At 44.6% G+C, this 21266-nt stretch overlaps 2 protein-coding genes across 2 annotated transcripts; both read right to left on the bottom strand.

Moving 5' to 3' along the window:
• Positions 1-10424: 10424 nt before the first annotated feature.
• On the bottom strand, positions 10425-13636 carry LOC133361426 (cystatin-C-like). Its single transcript, XM_061580349.1, has 3 exons — positions 13211-13636; positions 11738-11848; positions 10425-10832 (listed from the first exon to the last, which is right to left on the bottom strand). The coding sequence occupies exons 1-3, from the start codon at positions 13424-13426 to the stop codon at positions 10755-10757; spliced, it is 405 nt and encodes a 134-aa protein (XP_061436333.1). The 5' UTR covers positions 13427-13636; the 3' UTR covers positions 10425-10754.
• Positions 13637-14301: 665 nt separating this feature from the next.
• On the bottom strand, positions 14302-19796 carry LOC133361415 (kininogen-1-like). Its single transcript, XM_061580342.1, has 3 exons — positions 19300-19796; positions 16843-16953; positions 14302-15958 (listed from the first exon to the last, which is right to left on the bottom strand). The coding sequence occupies exons 1-3, from the start codon at positions 19582-19584 to the stop codon at positions 15869-15871; spliced, it is 486 nt and encodes a 161-aa protein (XP_061436326.1). The 5' UTR covers positions 19585-19796; the 3' UTR covers positions 14302-15868.
• Between the last annotated feature and the right edge of the window lie 1470 nt (positions 19797-21266).

A 21266-nucleotide genomic window follows, 5' to 3' on the forward strand; every position in this document is an offset into this window, starting at 1 on the left:
CAATTTTATCAGTGGAAAATCTTAATATTGTCTGTGAAGAATCTAGGCGTTTTTTGAGTATGTGATCAGCACAGTGGACTTGTAAGAGCAGGGAACCAAGACGATTCTTTAACATATGCAAGCCAAGTGATAAGTTAACACAAACTGGAAGAGGAACAGATTAAATACACATTCGACTTGTTCTATCTACAAGTTATGTTGTCCCGACATTCGAGGTTGCCACCTGCTTTTCCCAGGACGTCCTCGTATTGAGGAAGCTGCTTGTCCTGAAGAATGTGTAAGTCTTCCAGGGGCAGTATAAGTCCTGGGTTTGTTTATTTACACCGCTCAAGAGAATGCATTTATATGTACAGTAGTCATCTATTCCGGTGTTGTGAGTTATCTAAGATGTGGCCAAGCCCAGACAGAGTGTCTGTGTAATACATGTACAGTACTGTAGCGCACTGATCGATGCATTTCCACAAGATGAGCCACTTCACTGAGCTATCATTTGTGGTCAGGTCGCTTATGAACATTTAATCTATGGAGCTCAGTGGGGTTTACCTGGTAAAATACAAAGTTGTCACACCGCAGTGTGCCGTGCGTGCCCTGCTGCCGGTAACGCAACGCCCGAGCAGCCAGCTGCCACCTGGGGGCGCCCGCCGAGCGAGCGTGAAGATGCAGAATCCTGACCCTTTGGTTCTTTCGGTAAAGTCACGGAGGTAGAAAAATAAACCTTTAAAATCAATCTGCCTCATCAGCAGACCATGCTTTCCCACCTGAGCACGGACGCTTGTGTTACCCTTCGTGATCTATTTTATTTTATACCTACGTGACTTTACCGAAAGAACCAAAGAGTATTGATCCCTGCAGTCACGAAAGCTTCAAATCAAAAATGCAGAACCCTGTGAGCTCGTGGTGACGACTGCTGCAGTTAATGAGTTACATTTTTAATTCTAGCCGTGGGATGTCCGACTGCCGTGTTTGAGTGAGAGTTCTCGGTCTACCCAGCATCGGTTCGATGCCCTCGGCTAATGGGATAGCATGCCAATAAGTGGGTTTTCAAGTCTCACCTCCGTTCCCACGTGTGCCGCTGGACGGGAGGTGATGCGTGGGGCTTGGTGACGCCGTTGACATCACTGGAGGTGTCGCGATTGGCGTGTCTTGTGAGGGGTTTCTCGCCTTCAGAAGGCGCGGCATGTGGGGACGGCTGCCATATATTTAAAGTAGTCCAAGCCATCACGAAATAACGCACGCGACTGTCGTTTTGTTGTTAATGAATCGACTAATTAACTGCAGTGACTGCCCCATCCATTGAGACGCTCATACTCATGAGCCACAGCAGATTTAGCCAAGGTAGACTCCCATTGTTCAAGACTGCTAAAGAAAGGATCCCAGTAGCTATGGTCAGTTGCCTCAATGTAAAACTGTGCAGTGTGCGACTGTGGTCATCGAGAGCACAGAACGACACTGCCCGATCCACAACCACGAAGGAGACACCACGCGACGCAGGACTCCGCTGCCCGGACGCGGCTACCAGCTGGATGTGGCCTCGTCGTCGTCGTCGTTCCTCCGCAAAGACATCAGCAGCCACACGAACGAAGAACAAGAAGAAGAACCTGATGGAAGAACCAAAGTATTCCAGTTGACTGGCTGTATTAAGAGGACTGCTGCAAACGTGCATGTACATACGAGCATGTACTGTATAATGATCTTATACAATAAGTGTATTTTATAGAGCAGTATTCATCTGTATTTTATAACGTGTTCTGTAACTTTATTCAGAAATATTTTAATGGCATAGATTTTCCCACACACTACGAAATCCCATAGTTTCGTAGAATATTTTGGCATATTGTTCTACGTACTCCTAAATACAACTGTATAATTTTTTTGCTATATTTATTTACACAAGTTTGAATAATTTCAGTTCCTATCTACAGCATGCATTTATCTCGAAGTTGCTGTATGTTGAGACACTCCAGGACTTGACCCTTTGTCTGATCAACGCGACATGTTTTGTCACCTCTCGAGAGCACTCAAGGTGGATTATCAATCATTCCTTAGTCTGCTTTTTGTACAAGTATATTGTTTTAGCTAATACAATGTAACTGGTATTGGTCAAACATTCCAGCGATGAAATATTACCTGCAAATCACTCAATCGGGATCACACTCAGCAGCAGCATTGCCCCCCACCTGGAATAAAAGAAAGACCTTGGCAGGACCCCCCTGAAAAAAAAGTCTTGAGACTCAGGCCTTCTTGCCTAAACAAGCATGATCATATTATTGGTTCTTTCGGTAAAGTCACGTAGAAGGGAAATAATAAAATCATATAAATATAGAACGATAAAATTTTCACGACGTTTCGACTGCAACGTCGTGAGAATTTTTATTGTTTTATATTTCTATTATTATATTATTTCCCTTCTACGTGACTTTACCGAAAGAACCAATAATATGAATCCCTGCAGTCACGAAAGCTTTAAATCAAAAAGCATGATCATACTACTATTACTAATAATAGGTAATTTCATATGTTCGCTGAGTATTAACTATATTTTTGGCTATACTGAATTGGCAGTAGTACATAAGAACAAATACCCATAACTCAACACATTAGTAACAAACCACTTTTTGGACACATGTATTTGTGTAGTTATTGGAAGCTCTGATGAGGCTGGAAGCTGTACTCTCCTGGAATTGAGATGCCAAACACATTTGTTTTGCATCTCACATTTGTTTTGCATGAAACAAGGAGGTGGAGGCACGCTACTCCCCTTGCATGGGAATGATTATCCTTCTGAGCCACCTCCAGAGTTGTTCTTTGAAGGTAATTATGTATGCATCTAAGGTGCTCCAGCACTTACATTTCCACGGCAATAGCCATAATCGCGATAATTATACCAAGGGAATAAATGCTGGCAGTTTTAAAAAATATATAAATTAAGGTTTAAGGATAAACCTATCCTATTCCGTTACAGTGCAATGTTGATACATAATGTTTTTTTTACATTACTCTTTGGTTCTTTCGGTAAAGTTATGTAGGTAGAAAAATAAAATAAAAAATATATCACGACGTTTCGATCGCAACACAAGCGGTCGTCCTCAGGCGGAAAAAAAATCATCCAACAGTGGAACTGCTGAACCAGCGAGTGTTCTACATTCATATTGCGTTGTTATGAAAATTGCATCTCACAATCGCTGAGCAACTACAGATCAGCTGTAAGGCAGCCAGGCGGTGGGCCGTTGACAAAAAATGCCCAAGATTTACAGTCCTCTACATATGAAGATGCTTGTATACGTGGGATGAATCTGGAGCACCCAGAGAAAGGGGACAACACTCTATCCCATAAGTGGCAGATGATTCTCGGGCGAACTTTGCTGTAGCGCCTCCCTGCGAGTCCAGGGCATGGCACCTCGACCCCCACCATGGGAAGGGAGTTTCCCAACATCCGTGCAATCCACCGACCCTCACTGCCTCTGCAGGGCTGGATTACAGGCATGCGCCACCACTGCCCGGCAGGCCACAGAGGTGAAATCTAATGAGTTAGATATGCAGCACAGCCGATATGTGCCATTGGTGTCTTACCATGGGGCTGCGACACATTGGCTGGTCTCATCGTTCCATCTCCACGAGGTTATTCTGCCCACGCAGAGTCGTCATTCTCAGCCTTCGGACATCGTCCCAGGGAGACGAGACAGAGCCGTGGGGGCACAGGAACACGAGACAGATCGAGGGAGACACCAGGTACACACATGTACGCACGTGTATAGCGACACACTCAAAGAAACATAAACACATACGTAGAGACTCGTGGAAAAACAGACATGCTCATTGAGACACGTACGCGGTAGGTTTCTTTTTTCGCTGCGATTCAATAAAATAACATTTCACTGAGCATGGACAATTGCAATATCTCCATAGCAAACAATGCTGACGACAGTGTATGCACATTGACGAAGTATCTTCATGTTTGTGTTCGTTTGTGACGGAGGTGAGGGATGTATCCAGTGTATTTTGCGGAAGCAATACAACTTGTTCAACAAGAAGCATCTGTGTGCTGGACATTATAAGAACATCGTGTGATGCAAGTTGCCTTGATAATAACCGACATTGTTTAATCTGTTGCGTGAACATCATAACGTGTTGAAAAGCTCACGTGAGTGATATGTGATCTTGACTTAAAGATTTCGTGACTGCATGAATTCATATTCTTTGAGTCTTTCGGTAAAGTCACGGAGATAGGTTCAAATTAATAAAAATAAAATAAACAAAAAACCACGACGTTTCGTTTCACAACACAAGCGATCGTCATCAGAAGGAACAGAGGAGGCAGTCTGCTGAGGGCATCTTTATTTTTATTTTTTTATTAATTTTAACCTATCTACGTGACTTTACCAAAAGACCCAAAGAATATGAGTGATATATGGTTTAATCGCCAATGAACATAGTTTAAACAAATTATGTAGCAAGAAATACGAATAAAACACATTGTATTCGTACAACAATGTCTACCCTGTTAACTCAGATAAAGCCTGAGTCTCAGGACTTCTTTACAAGAGGTTGCTGCTATATTTTTTGCGGACGGTGATTGCGACGTCTTTCCCAATGAAGTAACTTGCAAAGAAATGTTTCGCTAATTTTTACCGTGGAGCTGTCCTTCCTGTGTTTTCGAATGACATCATGAACGTCGACTGTGAAGCAGACAGCATGTTTCGTTTTGTTTGTTTCTTCCATGGTTAATGCACCCGCGGTATTATCCAGGGCAGCCGTGGGTTCGAACCCGCAAACCTGTGCAACAAGCTGCAAATACTGCTGGGCCACGCTACGTATTGGTTGTGACCTGCAGCTGATGTGTCTGTGCTGCGTCCTGTTTACTGTGAGTGGGCCTACGCCGTCTTGGTTTAATCTTTGAGTGGTTTTATAAACCACCTGTGTGCATCGCTGATGAATTTGTGAAAACGCCGAGATGCGTCTGCCGAAGCGTGATGCTGGGCACAACGCACTTGCGATCTAGAGATGGCCGAATCAATGTCTGTGGCGGTTTAAACAATGGGCATGTTTCTTAAATATTTGTTTGATTCAAGGTGAAATGATAGGATAAAGTGTTCCCTGTGGGTGGAGTACCCACATTCTTACAAGACAACTCTACCTATTTCGTGGATATGAGCTGATCTAATTGATCCATCCCTATTACTGGACATCTGCGAAGAAGAGCTTCAAGGTTAATCGGATTTCTCAAGGATGAAATGCCGATTCTGATTCAATCTCTGCGGCAGATTTCCCCTTGGACACGTTCGCTGCTTCACCACTCCGCTGGTAATCTCGACCACTGCCCACCATCCCTTCATTACAACATTTTGGAGTTCTAAACACAACAATTGATTCGAAATAATGGATTCTTGCCACACTTCTAAGTGAAAATAAATATACAAAATGTTGTTTAAAATATATTTTCGTTTCTGCCAGAGAAAAGGAAAAATGTGTTGGAAGACCTTTTGTTGATTACAGAGGAACGTGGGACCAAAGCCACACAATACAAAAGGTCAATTTAACCCGACACTCGGTTCAAATGGAAATTGTTTTCATGTGTTCAGAAACATTCAAACCCTGTAATTAGATGGTCAGGGACCCAGCTAATCCGTAAGCAGTTTTAGTAGATACCATGATTAATGTGTGTTGGTGTGTTTTTCTTATTATAACCTTTCGTGGAAAATTTCTCCTGGATTTTTTTTACTTACACGACAAACTTTCTGATAAATCGGTCTGCAGTTTGTTAGTTGGCAACACAATTAATGTAAGCTATACTTTTTATTTATTTTTATTAAATCCGGCCAGGTGTCTCGAGCGTAGAGTGAGCGGTTCGCAACAGGAAGGCCACGAGTTTAAATTCTGCTTGGGGGTTCACTCGGCCCTCTCCCTTCAGTCAGTACTATATCGTAAAGGTTGCCAACAGTGGCTGTGCTATGGATATATTTACCCCGACCATCGGAATGTGGAATTTACACACCTGCTTCAGGGGTTGTAAACAGAATGCGGGCACCACCGCAATGCTCTGTTGAGCAAGAAAACAGAGGCTTTTGATAGAGAAGTGTAATGCTTAAGTCATGTTTCGTTTCTGAACAATTGAGTCTACCCTTGATACTTTTATCATCAGGTTTGTTTGGGAATAGTGTAATTGGGAATACTATAATATTATTATTCAGTGTTCATCACAAATGGTCCAAGCGTTTTCCTATACAAGTTCTACCCAACTCCGTCGTGAACTGCGATCAGGATATCAGCAGTGCCACATTGTCGCCACATGGTGGTGTAATATAATTCCAAGACTCTGACGATCGTTCCTTAAGTCACTCTGCTGCCCCTGTCCCAAGTGTAAACATGTCCAGTCAAACTCCCTTTTAGAGGTGGCCCGACTATTTGTGAATTCTTCCATATCTCCGAGAGACGTGGCCATCGAAATATCCGGGGTTCAGACCAAATAGCAAGAGTTATTATATTTGCCAAATAGCAAGAGTTCTTTGGCAAAAAACTCTTGGCAAATACTTCCAAATACTCACATTTCCCACACCGCATATTAGCACGGTTGGCTATGTACGGCGCGAAAGAAGTTCAACATACACCTTCCTGTAGTGGCGAGATGTTCACTACCTCGCTTGGTATGCAGGCTATCGTGGGTTTGATCCCGACCCTGACACCTGCTGTATATTTGCAGTTTACATGTTTCTCTCCCCGTGGTCGCGTGGATTTTTCTCTGGGTCCTCCGGGTTTTCCCTCCACGTTTAGAAACATGCGGTTTGAGTACTTGGCTGCTATACATTTCAAAATGAAAATCCATGATAAACCACTTCGTTGAGCTGTCATTTGTGGCCAGGTCGCTTCTGAAAAAGAGCGACATGGCTCAGTGGACCTTACCTGGTAAAATAAATAAAATTGTTTAGTTTATTAATGAATACATTGAGTTATTATTAGAACCTGCCAATTCTGATGCAGCACTTTCTGCACTGAATCGTTGAGATGCGATCCTTCGGTGCCTCTGCTCACATCGCGTCAAGCGAGCTGCCTTTCCCCGACCCCCCGCTTTTGGAAACAAATGGCAAATTTCAGCAGCACTCACATTGCCTTACACGCAGTGCTGTCTGGTGCCTGAGAGCGAATCTCTGGCTGGGACTCTGGATATTTGGAACTGTGGTACCCATCCCCCCGTTTATTCCCGATAAACAGAGTTAGTATTGTGTTGCTAAAAACAAAAGGTATTTCTTCACACAATTCCCATCGCGCTATCGCTGCCATATAATGGGATGAAGAGTCCATTTGGAAATTCCACAGAGAGCAGTTTCTACCATGTTATTTTGCGTGCCAGAGAACGGCTGAGAAAGTTGCACAGTACTTCTGCCAAATCATCCCTCAAGTGGACATTGTATCCTTTACACTGTAGATTTCACATTTTATCACACACTCTGCTATGAGATTGTCATAAGTGACGGGGCTGAGATCATCCAGTCACCACACTTGAGAACCCGGTTGAATCTGGTGACTTTCCAGATTAAAACTGACCACCTCATCAGTGCAGGCCTCAAAGAGACATCCAGCTGCCTCCTCTCAACCTTCCTTGGTGATGCTTTGTTGGCCATGGTGTACAAGCAAAATTTGACAAAATAACTCAACGCGTTCGTCAATAACACTGCCTTGAGAAAAATAAATAACTGCAACGTTTCGGGCAATGGCCCTCCTTCACAGCAAACAGAGAGGCCAGGGGAGTGGAGCGACTCGTGTTATTGACTCACGTGTTGAGATTTCTTCTAAGCTTGCATGTAACACACATCACAGTACACTAAATATACACTGTATACACACAAGTTGTGTTTTACACTGTGCACAGCATCCACAAAAAGACAACAACGACGCATTCCACATTATCAACTAACGTTTATTTGTTGCTGTAAAATATTGAATTTGTCATTGGTAAAAAAAGAACAATAACGAAGTGATTAGCATGTGAGTGGTGTCGGTGAATATTACTCAATCCATATTTGTTGTAAAGAGGATTTTGAGTTTATGCTTTTACAATAATGCCTGGTCGTTATGCGTTGCAGTGATGTATGTGTGCGTGCGTTTAAAAGGAAGGTTTCCCCAGCAGAATATATGGGTGATCGTTGTCTTTGCTGCGAAGACAAATTGGTCGTGTAATGCTTAGCACACTGTTGTATAAACCCAGCAACCTGGCTGGGCCTTCCCCGTGCTCAACTTTTAGCTTTACACGGAGAAGCTCATTCCGTGTCGAGAGCGTCAGCAAAGGGGAGACAAAGTCAACTGGGCAAGCTGTTGGCATCGCTTAACACCTCCGACGATTATATGAAGGGCCTTTGTCTAGGGGTGAGAATTTCATGTTCTTTGGCTCAGACTTGTGTCTGGTGCGAAGCAGTGGTGTGCAATGTGAGTGCGTGATTCACTGCTGTCGGTGTGCGGTGTGTTTGCCGCAGGTTGTTGCTTGATAGACGCAGGAAATTGCGTTGATCGTGAAGAATTCCACCCAGGGCTGGCGCCAGATGTCAAGTGTGCACTTGGCAGCCGGCAACAATAAATATGGCTCTTACATTAAACGTACAAGCAGCTTAGACTGGCGAACTTTACATTGCAGGTGGTGCAGCTTTGCAGGGAATAAAAACACGAATTGTAGAAATGAAAAACTTTGCAAAATAAAATACGTTTGTACAGACTTCCGCAGAGGGTAGAGCAGAACAATCAATTTTGTTGTCCTCGAATATACAACCAAAGAATATGCTCCCCACATGCAACATGTCCATATCAATACTGCTATTCCACAATTCCAGAATTACGTTATGCTATTGGTTTTAGCCTCTGGAAAGAAAAGCAAGCACATTCGTGTGCCTTGCTTGTTGTTATCATTCTACAGTGACATCGAGATTTGTTATATCAGCCGGAAGAACCCGGCGAGCTTTGAAGCTCTTTTCACAAGTGTCCCAACACATCTTCTTGGTTCTTTCGGTAAAGTCACGTAGAAGGGAAATAATAAAATAATAAAAATAAAACATAATAAAATACAATTCTCACGACGTTTCGGCCACAACGCAAGCAGCCGTCCTCAGGTGAAGAACAGGTCTGTCGGAAAGGCAGCGTCTGAATGACGCTGAAGAACAGGTCTGTCGGAAAGACAGCGTCATTCAGACGCTGTCTTCTCGACAGACCGGTTCTTCACCTGAGGACGGCTGCTTGCGTTGTGGCCGAAACGTCGTGAGAATTATTTTATTGTTTTATTTTTATTATTTTATTATTTCCCTTCTACGTGACTTTACCGAAAGAACCAAGAAGATGAATCCCTGCAGTCACTAAAGCTTTAAATCGAAATGTCCCAACACAGTCATCATCAGCAGCAGCATCAGCAGCATCAGCAGCATCAACAGCAGCAGCATCAGCAGCATCATCATCAGCAGCAGCATCATCAGCAGCAGCAGCATCAGCAGCAGTCGCCATGGTCACTACACCACATCTCATGGTCCCGCGATGCAGCAATCCGTCTCGTGCACACGAGCTGCTGCTGATCTGTGTCCGAGTTGACACGTCCCTCCATCGCCTTGACCCCGCCACCCCTGCCCGAGCCACTTGCACCAACAACATACATGTGTTCAGCCCACACGGTTTAGCCCGTATTCTTGTACAGGGGAATTGAGTCTTTCAGGTCCATAAGGCGTACAGCCGTTTCAATACGGGCAAAATTCAATGTCTGTGTTTCTCCCTTGTGATGGGACTTTGTAGGATGAACGTTGAGATGTACAAGGGGCACGGGATGACCAATATGGTCTGACTTGGTCTGTACTAAGGTGGGGCAGCACTGATAAGGGATTGATAGGCGCGTAACCGTACAGACTCACTCGCCCACTTCGCTTGGCTGACCTGGCCTCCTCCCATGCCCACCGCGGCTCATTGCCCAGAAAACTTGCGGCGCTGATCCAACATTGGGCCGATGTTCCTTGTTTGCTGGGTATCGGTGGTCAATCTGTCACTCACTCCCCCACTCTTCTTTGACTCTTCCCTTCCTCCTCGCTTCTCGCCTTCAAACCACGACCGTAAAAGCGATGGCCGGGTATTCCACTCTCCATGTTCGTCACTTTCACCGCCCGCCCGGCTCGGAGTCCAACTCGTACCTTGCACTCGTGCGACGGCATCGTCGCCTTCGCTTACGTGCCTTAGCGCCAGTCAAGTGAAAGTCGTTGTTGATTTGGCACTCATTGCAGTCAAATAAAAAGTTTAGTTTATCGTCAGTTTAGCCATGTTAATCCTTGATATTGGGAAAACATTTGATTCGCCGGACCCTTGGAATTAGAATTTATGGATGGATGTGAGGGCAATGGATGACAAGTCTCACTGTATTTGTGACCCTTTAACAAACTGTACCAAAAAATATTACTCGAACAGAAAAATAAGATCAACATTTTATTTCAAATTCAGAATTATTAGTGTATAAATCTGTCTAAGAACGGAGCAAAATACATGCAAATTATTGTATTTGAGCAAAATACAGTTACGCAACACCATGTTAGATATATGCTTGCAATGCTTGTGTTCGTATTAAGAAGATAGCTCTAAGTGAGTTGGGTGACAGATCATTTTCAGGAAACAAGGATAAGATGCGGTTGGGAATAGAGCTGAGGTTATAGAACAGCTTTACTAATCATTTAGAACTACAAAGACCACACACTGTGACGAGGTCAATCGGTTTTGTGATTTACACAGGATGGATGCCACAATCTTCACTGAGGGCATTTCTTGAGAACTCTCAGAAAATCCATCCAAGGTTGGCTCCAGATGTCCAGTTCACAGACCATAGACTAGGACACGCAAAAAAAAACTAGTTTTAACCACAGATGGAAAATGCAACATGAATACCAGCATATGGTGAATGAAAATTGTTGTGCCCAGGATGCTGCCCTGGTGTAAGGGTTAGAACACTGGACTTGCAAATCCAGGAGGTCGCCGGAACAATATCTCAGCGTAGCAGTTTAAAAAAAGTGCAAGTTTCTTAAATCCCCCCCCCCCACCTCTGACCACCCAGCAATATAAATGGGTAAATTGGCAGGACGGGTGTGGAAGAGTAGGCCATGAATACTCTCTGGGAGTTCTCTAGAGCTTTCTCCCGTAGAGGCCCATTCACCAGCAATGGCATAAGCAAGAAGTTGCAGGGCTGAACCTTTACCTTGTGTTGTGAAAAATTGCAATACTCAGAATATTTAACATAAACCCGGTGCATAATTCACTTCCAATTTTCGTTGCTTTTTTACTGCTGTCATTAAATGTTACCCATCCATTCTGTGCACAATAATATAACATTGTGCAGTCTACTGCTGGGGTGGACTTCAGGTGAAGTGGTGAAATAAATAAGCTATATATATAAGCCCAGCAACCTGAGTTTGATTCCTGTCTGTGGCTAGCATCAGTGGCACGTGACATCTGAACTGGTTTTGGGGCCACATTCACCAACTCACACTGACCAGTGGTGAAGGCCAAACAACATTTGTAACTGACAATGCATGGCCTATATATTTTAGTGAATGTATCTTTTTATGTCGTTAATGTATTCACATTCCTATACTTAAGCTGAAAAAAATATCACGTTTACGAGTGATAAACGTGTATTTTTTATATTGATGTTTACTAAACAAACTTTTGCAGCGAATATGTAGAGTACTACTGAATCCCACGTTCATTCAATGTAGAGTGCTCCACTGATGGTTACCTTGCCAGCATTGACCGAGTTGTACGTTGAGCAGTCGTCAGGGCTTTGAGATTTGGGGCAGTTTGTTTCTCTCAGCTTCACCGTGATCAAGTAACGTATGCCACTGACAACCTGAATAAAATGCACACATAAGAGACGAATACACAGGTAGAAACTAAAATATCAGAGCCAACATCAGATGTTTAAAATACGCGAAGCAGAATTACTGCAGAGCACTACAGAAGCATCACAACACAACGCCCCCCTATTGTTCACCATCACAACAGCGCCCCTATTGTTCACCATCACAACAACGCCCCCTATTGTTCACCATCACAACAACACCCTCTATTGTTCACCATCACAACAACGCCCCTATTGTTCACCATCACAACAGCGCCCCCTATTGTTCACCATCACAACAACGCCCCCTATTGTTCACCATCACAACAACGCCCCTATTGTTCACCATCACAACAACGCCCCCTATTGTTCACCATCACAACAACGCCCCCTATTGTTCACCATCACAACATCGCTCCTATTGTTCACCAACACAACAACGCCCCCTATTGTTCACCATCACAACACAACAACATTGTTCCGCGAGACCAGGGCTCGGGCAAACCAAAACAACAGCAGCAAAACATTTAAAAAAACCTCAATACTCGAAGAGCCGCAATGCACGATGTGAGTACTAGTGGTGGTGAGTACTAGTGGTGAGTACTAGACGTGGTGAGTACTAGTGGTGAGTACTAGTGGTGAGTACTAGTGGTGGTGAGTACTAGTGGTGAGTACTAGTGGTGAGTACTAGTGGTGGTGAGTACTAGTGGTGAGTACTAGTGGTGAGTACTAGTGGTGGTGAGTACTAGTGGTGAGTACTAGTGGTGAGTACTAGACGTGGTGAGTACTAGTGGTGAGTACTGGTGGTGAGTACTAGACGTGAGTACTAGTGGTGAGTACTAGTGGTGAGTACTGGTGGTGGTGAGTACTAGACGTGAGTACTAGTGGTGAGTACTGGTGGTGAGTACTAGACGTGGTGAGTACTAGTGGTGAGTACTGGTGGTGAGTACTAGACGTGGTGAGTACTAGTGGTGAGTACTAGTGGTGAGTACTAGACGTGGTGAGTACTAGTGGTGAGTACTGGTGGTGAGTACTAGACGTGGTGAGTACTAGTGGTGAGTACTGGTGGTGAGTACTAGACGTGGTGAGTACTAGTGGTGAGTACTAGAAGTGGTGGTTTTTTAATAAACTCTTAAGAAGAAGCAGCAGCAGCAGCTCGGTTAAGACGCATTCAACTCGACACACGTGACCCTCTGTTGAACTTCTTTCGCACCATACGTAGCCAAGCGTGCTACTCGTACAGCAGCGTAACCCATAACGCATCATCTGCACGGCTCCACGAGACAACAACAACACAAACCGTGCCGCTCTTAGAAGACATTCACACACAACGACATCAGAGTGACAGACACCACCTGCACGTTGGCCCACCTGCGACTTGGCTCTGACAACTCTGTCGGCCTTCTGCCACGTGGCGCTGTCCGACTCGTCGTTGAGCTTCTGCATGGCCTGGGCGACGATCTCCTGCACCTCCGCGTTGTTGCGGCTCAGCTTCTGGAACCCTCCCGTCATCCTCTCTCCCCGCACCGCCACCACCGCCACGCACAGCAGCAGCAGCAGCCACAGCGCACGACCGCTCGGAATCATCTCGGGTCGCCTCGGACGGACTTCAACTTCTGTTGCTTCGCTCTTTACAAATGTGCCCCCAACTCGGGCGAGACGGAGGCGGTGAGAGAGAGAGCGAGTGGCTGGTTGTTGTTGTTGTTGTTGGGTGTTATCAAGCCACCAGCTGGTGCGGTGCAACAGCAGCAGCGGGGTGGTGGTTTGTGTGCACGTACGAACATAACAGGGCCCCTTTTGTCCTTCCGGGGCAGGGCGGGTTACACGCGGTCACTTTTTTTTATTATAAAATTTTAAGAGGATTTCGCACATGTGGCACTTTTTTTTCATCATTTACTGGAATTGCTCACGCTGGCGAAGAGAAATTGCGTGTGTGCGAAACTGATAAAAACAAAACAAGTTTACTTGTACTGTGTAAATTATTGCCCAAATATGTAACTTTGAGTAAACGTTGCCATGCAATTGGGAAACCATCGGACTGACATAGGCTAAATGTTCAATGTTTGCTGGGTTACGTCTATCCCTCTTTAACGCCATTTCCACCACCATGAAGATTCTCTAATACAGTATGTATATACTGTAGCAGCTGTAACATAGAGGATTGTATACATGGTATTAGCTCCACAATAGTCGTTATGTACATTTGAAAATTGGTTTTGAATTTCACTGGTTATAGGAGTTGATTCAACTAAATTGTTTTTTGGGCCAAATTTCAGCTTTTTAACTATTCTGGAAGTGAAAGTTCATTTATTCCCCCCCCCCCCCCCCCATATTATGGGGGCCCAAATGGCTAATTTGTTTGAAGATGGCATTTTTGACCATCTAAAACTGGGAAACTGTGATTGGCCTCACAAACTCTAAATCAGTTGATCATGATGCTATATAACTGAAAGACATGGAAATTGTGAGCATTAGCTTTATTGCAGTAGATTAAATTAGAAAATGAAGAAATATCGAGAAGAGTAATGTATAACCAGAGAAGGATGTTGCAGGTAAATCAATCGCAAAGTAAAACCACAGTGTCTGAGTCTGCACACATTGTCATAAATGCTTACATTTGTTTGTGTGGAGTGTCACTGGCAGTATTCTTTAGCAAAACCAAAATAACACAAAGCCAACAAAAATAGAGACAAGAAAATCACAAAGTCTGTAAATAAGCAACCTCGTGATGGATGGTTTAGCCATGTACACATTGATAAATGAAATCACATTCTGATGTGGCAGGGTGGCTCATGTCCAAGTACTGAGATGATGCCGCCAAGATCCTGGGATCGAATCCGGTCAGTCTCAACCTGGTCACTGCGGTTTGTCCAAGTCAGTAACTCGGATATTCTGCAATCAGCACACCACATCCAGTATACCTCCAGCAGTACTCCTCACACGCTTAGTAGAGACCCAGAAATATTGAGAACTTAAGCGATGCCGGTCACCAATAACTGCACATGCAAAAAAGCGATCAAATCAAACTTGGGTTTGCACTTAATTTGTATAAATTCTAGATCTGAGAATAGAATTGAAATACTGTAGAATATACCGGCTTGACTGTCGTGATAAACATTATTCTCGTATGGGAGAGTGGTGAGAAAGAGCTCTACTCTGGATCAGTTCAAACGAAGGGGTCTCAAAGATAGCTCTATATCCAATTCCATGGGATGTTTTAAAACAATATGGGGTGCGATGCTCTGCGAGAAAGCCACAAGGACACTTCATCTTATGACATGATGCCGACAGGACAATCAAGTTAAGTGGAAAAATGCCTTTTTAAGTACATTCTTGCATTTATAGTTACAATATTTTCAATTTTCAAGCAGCCCCCAAGACTAATATGCCATGAGGCATTCATCCAGCAGTGGATTAACAACGGGTTGTAAAGACATTTTGTAATTGGTTCATATGGCCCCGACAGCCATTGAAGATCCCACATACTCCACAATATTGAATACATTTGGTATTTGCACCAAATACTGTAGACACGGTACTGTCCAAACGCCTCTGGTGTTATGTTTTGGGCAAGATTTTTTATTTTACAGCCCAGTTGTCAGTTCGCTTCTGGAAGAAGGCGTCCCCGTTCTGGATGAAGTATGATTACGCAAAACTTTACAGGATACAATAAGTACAGCACAATTAAAACCAATATTTATATTTTGATCGAATTGCTGCCACTATGCACGATATAGTGGCGTATCAGTCAGCAGCATCATCAGCCATGAGCAATGCACTGCTGAAGGCATCCCCACATCCAAAGTTATCATACCACTTAAAATAACAAACATGTTTAAGAATCAAAGTTTAATTTAAAAGTGAATCAAATTTTAATGATTACTGATAAGACCCTTAAATGTATTGTAATTTTGTCGGGGTAATGGTCCGAAATGTTCAAAAATCGCAATTGGAATATAAAGCATATGATTAGCATAGCCTGTGCGGTGGTGTATGGCTCATGAAGTCATGATGCCTACAGAATGCAAGTTAATTAATGTTGTCTAAATTACACATCTTCTGAACTTCCAGTTCCGGCTCCCATGGTCGGTCAACCATTTCCACAATACAGATGGAGGTCTGGAACAATACACACAAAAAGTTAAAATATATGTTCAATTGCAGGACAAGATCATAGTAAATTTCACAATGTTCACCACTACCATTACCTTTAAATAGAAATATATACTTTACAGTGGTAGGTTGTTTTCAACAATGACCACAATTACAGTTCATTTTAAGAGTTATGTTCGAGATGTTTCTCTGTTACAATACACTATATAATGAAGTATTTTGCCTTATAATATATCTAGTTCCATTATAAAACTAAAGGTGCAGCTCTGAAACTGCTTGATCGAGCTCCTGCTGGTGGAAGGACCTCTAAGACGGAGCTCTGGACAGTATCACAAGGGGGTAATTCGCCTACTCTATATACACACTGGCCAAACGCCTTGACAGATGTGAGAGTACCCACACTTTACCCCACCACACGGGGAACTGCCGAGGTCGACTAACTGTGGAGTACACATTCATGTTGGACATCCGTGAAAAAAACAGCTTGATAGTTCATCAGATTCCTCCAGTTAAAAAAGATAAAGACGCTGATTCTGATATTGCTGGGAAAGAGAGGCGGGGGTGGATTTAAGTAGCGTGCACCACTGGCTAAACCGCCACGCGGGGAGATCGAAATCAGCGACCTCTGCATTTGCATTGACACGGCGTTAGCATCTCCCCCCCCTCCTCCCCTGTTCTCCTGTCATCCAGTGCGAATGACAAATGTCGAATTTGTTTAATTGTCTTCATACGTGACCCGTTATGCAATTTACACGGCAATTGATGTTACCGTTGTATTGGGAACCTCGGTGGTAACGTATTCACCACCTAAACTCAACTTGAGTGTGTTTATTTAGTTATGCAATGGAATCGTGCCCTACTTGTACTTTAGTTATACAAAATGACTGCACCTTTCCGATGTTGGTGTCAGTGGAGGTCTCGCAGATTTCCAGGGCTTCAGATTTGGGGCATTTTGTTTCTCTCAGCTGGACTTTGACCGCATAGCGGATTCCGTTGATAACCTGGTAAAAAAATAAACATGGTTTAGAGGAAATGCATCGATATACTTACACTGGAGCATGCTGCCGGTACACCGCACCTCCGATTAGCGCGGTCGGGTTACGTACGGTGCGAAAGAAGTTCAACATACAGTACAGGGTGGTCCAGGTGTCTTGTGACCCCCCACCCCCATTGCATTCTCTAGAACTTAATATTTTAAGTAAAGTTTATTTAAAAGAGACATTAATATGCAAAGTAAACGTGTTAGGGGTCAATTCATTTGGGGGGGGGTCACAATACATCTGAACCACCCTGTACACATGTACATACTGCAGAGCCACATGCACACCAGCAACCACTCCACTCACACCTTCACTTTACCGTAACATACAAAACACATTATGTAGTAAAGAACGTCCATAATGCAACAGCATTGAAAGAGTGATGCGTACATGACGACTCATTGAGCCGCCTTTGATGCGCCTTGTCATTGAGTTATTGGAACATTGCAGGACTGTACGGTCTCATAAAAGGCACAATTGTGGCTGACACAGCATTTATGAAGTTATTGTGATTGTCTCTTAATTATTACAGTGAATGTACTCTAGAGATGATATGGGGTGTGGTGTTGATCGGAGGTGGGCCCGGTCCAAATCCCTGTACATTCACATTCAAAATACCAGACGATACACTCATGCAGTATACAGTTCAGTACGCGTAAAAACACACCAGCTAATCTGATCGTATATCAAAACAATTCTCGCTATCTCGGGTTCCCACCTCTCTCACTGTAGCACAAACACGGATATATAAATACACAATGCTAATAAGACTGGGCCTCTCAGTACTGTCAGAGTACGTAGACGAGTACCGCAGCAAAGGCTCAACACATGACCGGGACCAGAGTTGGTGGGCACAAATCAACTCCCTGCCCCCCCCCCTGCACGCACAGACGCCCAAATCACGGGACAACAACAACAGCCATTCGCCACTAAGTGGCGGTGACGGCACCACGGCGCTTGTGCCAGGCTAGGTGCACGTTGAGGCCACGTGAAATGTCGAATGTCCGCTGGCAGGAGGCCACGGGGCAGACCCAGCAGGTGCCAAGAGTTTCCCAGGTATGGGAACTCTCCACTCTCTCCACTACTGCCCCATCACCGATTGGGAGTTGTGGGGGTGGAGTGTCCGGTGGTACAAAATACCCAGGCAGGTGCTTCGTTTTGGTGGGGCTGATGGTAAAACCCCAAACCTCTTGGTGGCACGCTCCAGTCTCAGCAGCAGCGTCTCCAACTCCTCCTCTGAGTGAGCAGCAATCACCAGATCATCGACATACATAATGACGTGGTTTGAGCAATAGGGAGCCATCCCTCGACCACACGGCTACCACACACACGAGGAAGACGAAGAGAACCACGTCGTGGAGCCTGAACAGTCGGGGGAAGGGCTGTGAGCTAGTGAGGGTGGGTGGCTCGCACCACGCCCGGCCGCCTTTGTCTCCAATAAGTGTGACGATGGTTAACACGCGCATTAGCATACACACACTTCTCACAGACACATACATAGACACACACAGACACACGCGCCTGTCAATGTACACACATAGACACACAGACACACACATAGACACACAAACACACAGACAGACACACACATAGACACACACACACAGACACACACACACAGACACACATAGACACACACATAGACACACACAGACACACACACACAGACACACACGCCTGTCGATGTGCACACTCTCCAGCCAACGAGCCGACGGGTGCCGGCATCACGCACCTGTCCATGTACACACACACACAGACACACATAGACACAGACACACAGACACACACACACAGACACACATAGACACACAGACACACACACAGACACACACATAGACACACACACAGACACACACAGCCACACACACAGACACACACAGCCACACACACAGACACACACACACACACACAGACACACACACAGACACACACACAGACACACACACACATAGACACGACACACACAGACACACACACAGACACACAGACACACACACAGACACACACAGACACACACACAGACAGACACACACACAGACACACACACACAGACACACACAGACACACACACAGACACACACACATAGACACACACAGACACACACACGCACAGACACACACACAGACACACACACACACAGACACACACACAGACACACACACACATAGACACACACACAGTCACACACATAGACACACACAGACACACACACAGACACACACACACATAGACACACACACAGTCACACACATAGACACACACAGACACACACACACATAGACACACACACAGACACACACACGCACCTGCCGCTCCGCCGCCAGGATCTCGTCCACAGTCTCCCACGTGGCGCCGTCGCTCTCGGCGTTCAGCTTCGCCACCGCCTTGTCCAGCAGCATCTTCATCTCGGTGTTGTCCACCCCGATGGACAGGACGCCTCCAAGCAGCTGCTGCGGCTGCTGCGGCTGCAGCTCGATGGGGTCGTCCTGCAGCTCCTCGTCATCATCCAGCTGCTGCTGCTGCTGCGTCAAGTCCGGGGCGAAGGCGGCCACCGTAAAGCAAAGCAGCATCACGCGAGCGAGCGAAGGCATCTTGGGGCTTGTTGGCTCGACTTTGCTGGGCTCGTGGCGTGTTGTTGTTGTTGTTGTCGTCGTTGTGTGTTATTACTGAAAGTTAAATTGCCCTTTTTAAAGTGCGCGAAAGCGATTTCGGAGCGCCAGTCCGTGTGTGGTTTGGTGCCCTACAGCCGCGGGAGCTTCCTGGAACAGCGCTGCGTCGTCGGCGGACGTCAGCCGCTTGACTTGCGCAGTCTGATATAATCAAGACGCCCAATAACAAATATGTGGACAAACGAGGTGTGACATTACACAAGCCACCCACGTTTGCTCAAACTTTTCAAACCCGTGGGACTTGTTTGTCAAATATAACCAACAAGGCTTTGACCGGTGAAATTAACTCTTGTCTAATCAATGTGTGTCTCTCACTGTGCTTCTAGTGCGGACGATTCGCATCTAAAGGTGCCATACAAGTGCGGAAGACAACACGGGTGTACACTGCAGTTCTTTCTCAGCAGTGCCAGTTCCCCAGAGAGACACGAGACATACAGCAATTAACTTTGGCCTAAAATTATGTTATATAATTATTAAAGTTGGCAGCATATTTTTTTAAAATATATAGTTTAGAACCCAACACGTTCTATTGCAGTACTTTACAAACACAGTAAAAGATGTATGATGAAGGTAAACACGACATGAACTAGACGGAGTGACAGCGCGACACTTAGGGGCGCGACATCAGAAAATAAATCCACAGATCACAAAATATCCACTTACTGTTTGCATAACTTTCATAAGTTTTCATTGCGTTACAGAAATCGTTCTTTTGACCGCAACGTTACATTAAAGTGTCTTTCGTTGAAAATCTCAGCTCTTCTAGAAATGCGAGTTACCACACCTCCCCCATTGGGGGGGCACCAGTTAAATACAAATAAAGACGCTAAAGTAAAAGCATCAACCCCACCACATTTGTAACAAATTTCAGCTTTCTCAAGCTTCACCCTACCCCGATTTCGGTGGGGCCATTTGATTTGTATATGGAAAATGTGGCTGCTTAATGGGGGCATTAGAAGCCTGACACGTTTTAGTTCATGTCAGTATCAGAAATTGCGGTTGCTAGAATGTTGACAGGGAATTGTAATCCCATCAGCTTCGTTTTCAATGAAAACACATTTTGAAAGTACGAGTTGAATGATGTAGAGTAGTGATAATCATATAAGAACTTCCGGCTAAACGAATAAGTAAAATTACAGCACGTTACCGCTTACATGTGTTCGTTTAGCATCATAGAGTACAGTACTGTACTACATGTCTACAATACTGGTACATTTGATTGTGCAACATATAACAATATCACAACTCTGCTACAACACACACAAACACACGTGAATGTGTTCCCCAGCCACTAATGTACACTAATGTGGTGACGTACCATTGTGTATTTGTTAAACCCTCTCTGCTGTCAATATTTAGATCCACCTTTTCCCAGTTAAGACCGTTGATAAATTTAATTTTAAAAATTCATGGGTTTCGCCAAGAATCTCTTAATTTCAGCGTTGCTAACACCACCAGGCAGTTATGTAAATCCGGAACAATGGCGACAGTCATGAAACTTAGCGGCACTCGAGTAAGTGAAGACATTTAGATGTTTGACCTTTTTCACCTTTTGTTCCAAATTGGAGGCATGCCTCTTGACACTGCACCAAAGTGAATGAAGC

The sequence above is a fragment of the Lethenteron reissneri genome, chromosome 8 (genome assembly GCF_015708825.2).
Source record: "Lethenteron reissneri isolate LAM-NWPU_2019-01 chromosome 8, ASM1570882v1, whole genome shotgun sequence".
Classification (NCBI taxonomy): Eukaryota; Metazoa; Chordata; class Hyperoartia; order Petromyzontiformes; family Petromyzontidae; genus Lethenteron; species Lethenteron reissneri.

What these genes read in the sequence shown, in the direction of transcription:
- LOC133361426 (XM_061580349.1), bottom strand. Translation starts at nt 13,426, where the DNA reads ATGATTCCGAGCGGTCGTGCGCTGTGGCTGCTGCTGCTGCTGTGCGTG. An exon ending in TTGTCAGAGCCAAGTCGCAG is followed by an intron (nt 11,849 to 13,210) that starts GTGGGCCAACGT and finishes CATTTTATTCAG; the next exon opens with GTTGTCAGTGGCATACGTTA. An exon ending in ACTCGGTCAATGCTGGCAAG is followed by an intron (nt 10,833 to 11,737) that starts GTAACCATCAGT and finishes TGCGTGTCCTAG; the next exon opens with TCTATGGTCTGTGAACTGGA.
- LOC133361415 (XM_061580342.1), bottom strand. Translation starts at nt 19,584, where the DNA reads ATGCCTTCGCTCGCTCGCGTGATGCTGCTTTGCTTTACGGTGGCCGCC. An exon ending in TCCTGGCGGCGGAGCGGCAG is followed by an intron (nt 16,954 to 19,299) that starts GTGCGTGTGTGT and finishes TTTTTTTACCAG; the next exon opens with GTTATCAACGGAATCCGCTA. An exon ending in CTGACACCAACATCGGAAAG is followed by an intron (nt 15,959 to 16,842) that starts GTGCAGTCATTT and finishes GTATTGTTCCAG; the next exon opens with ACCTCCATCTGTATTGTGGA.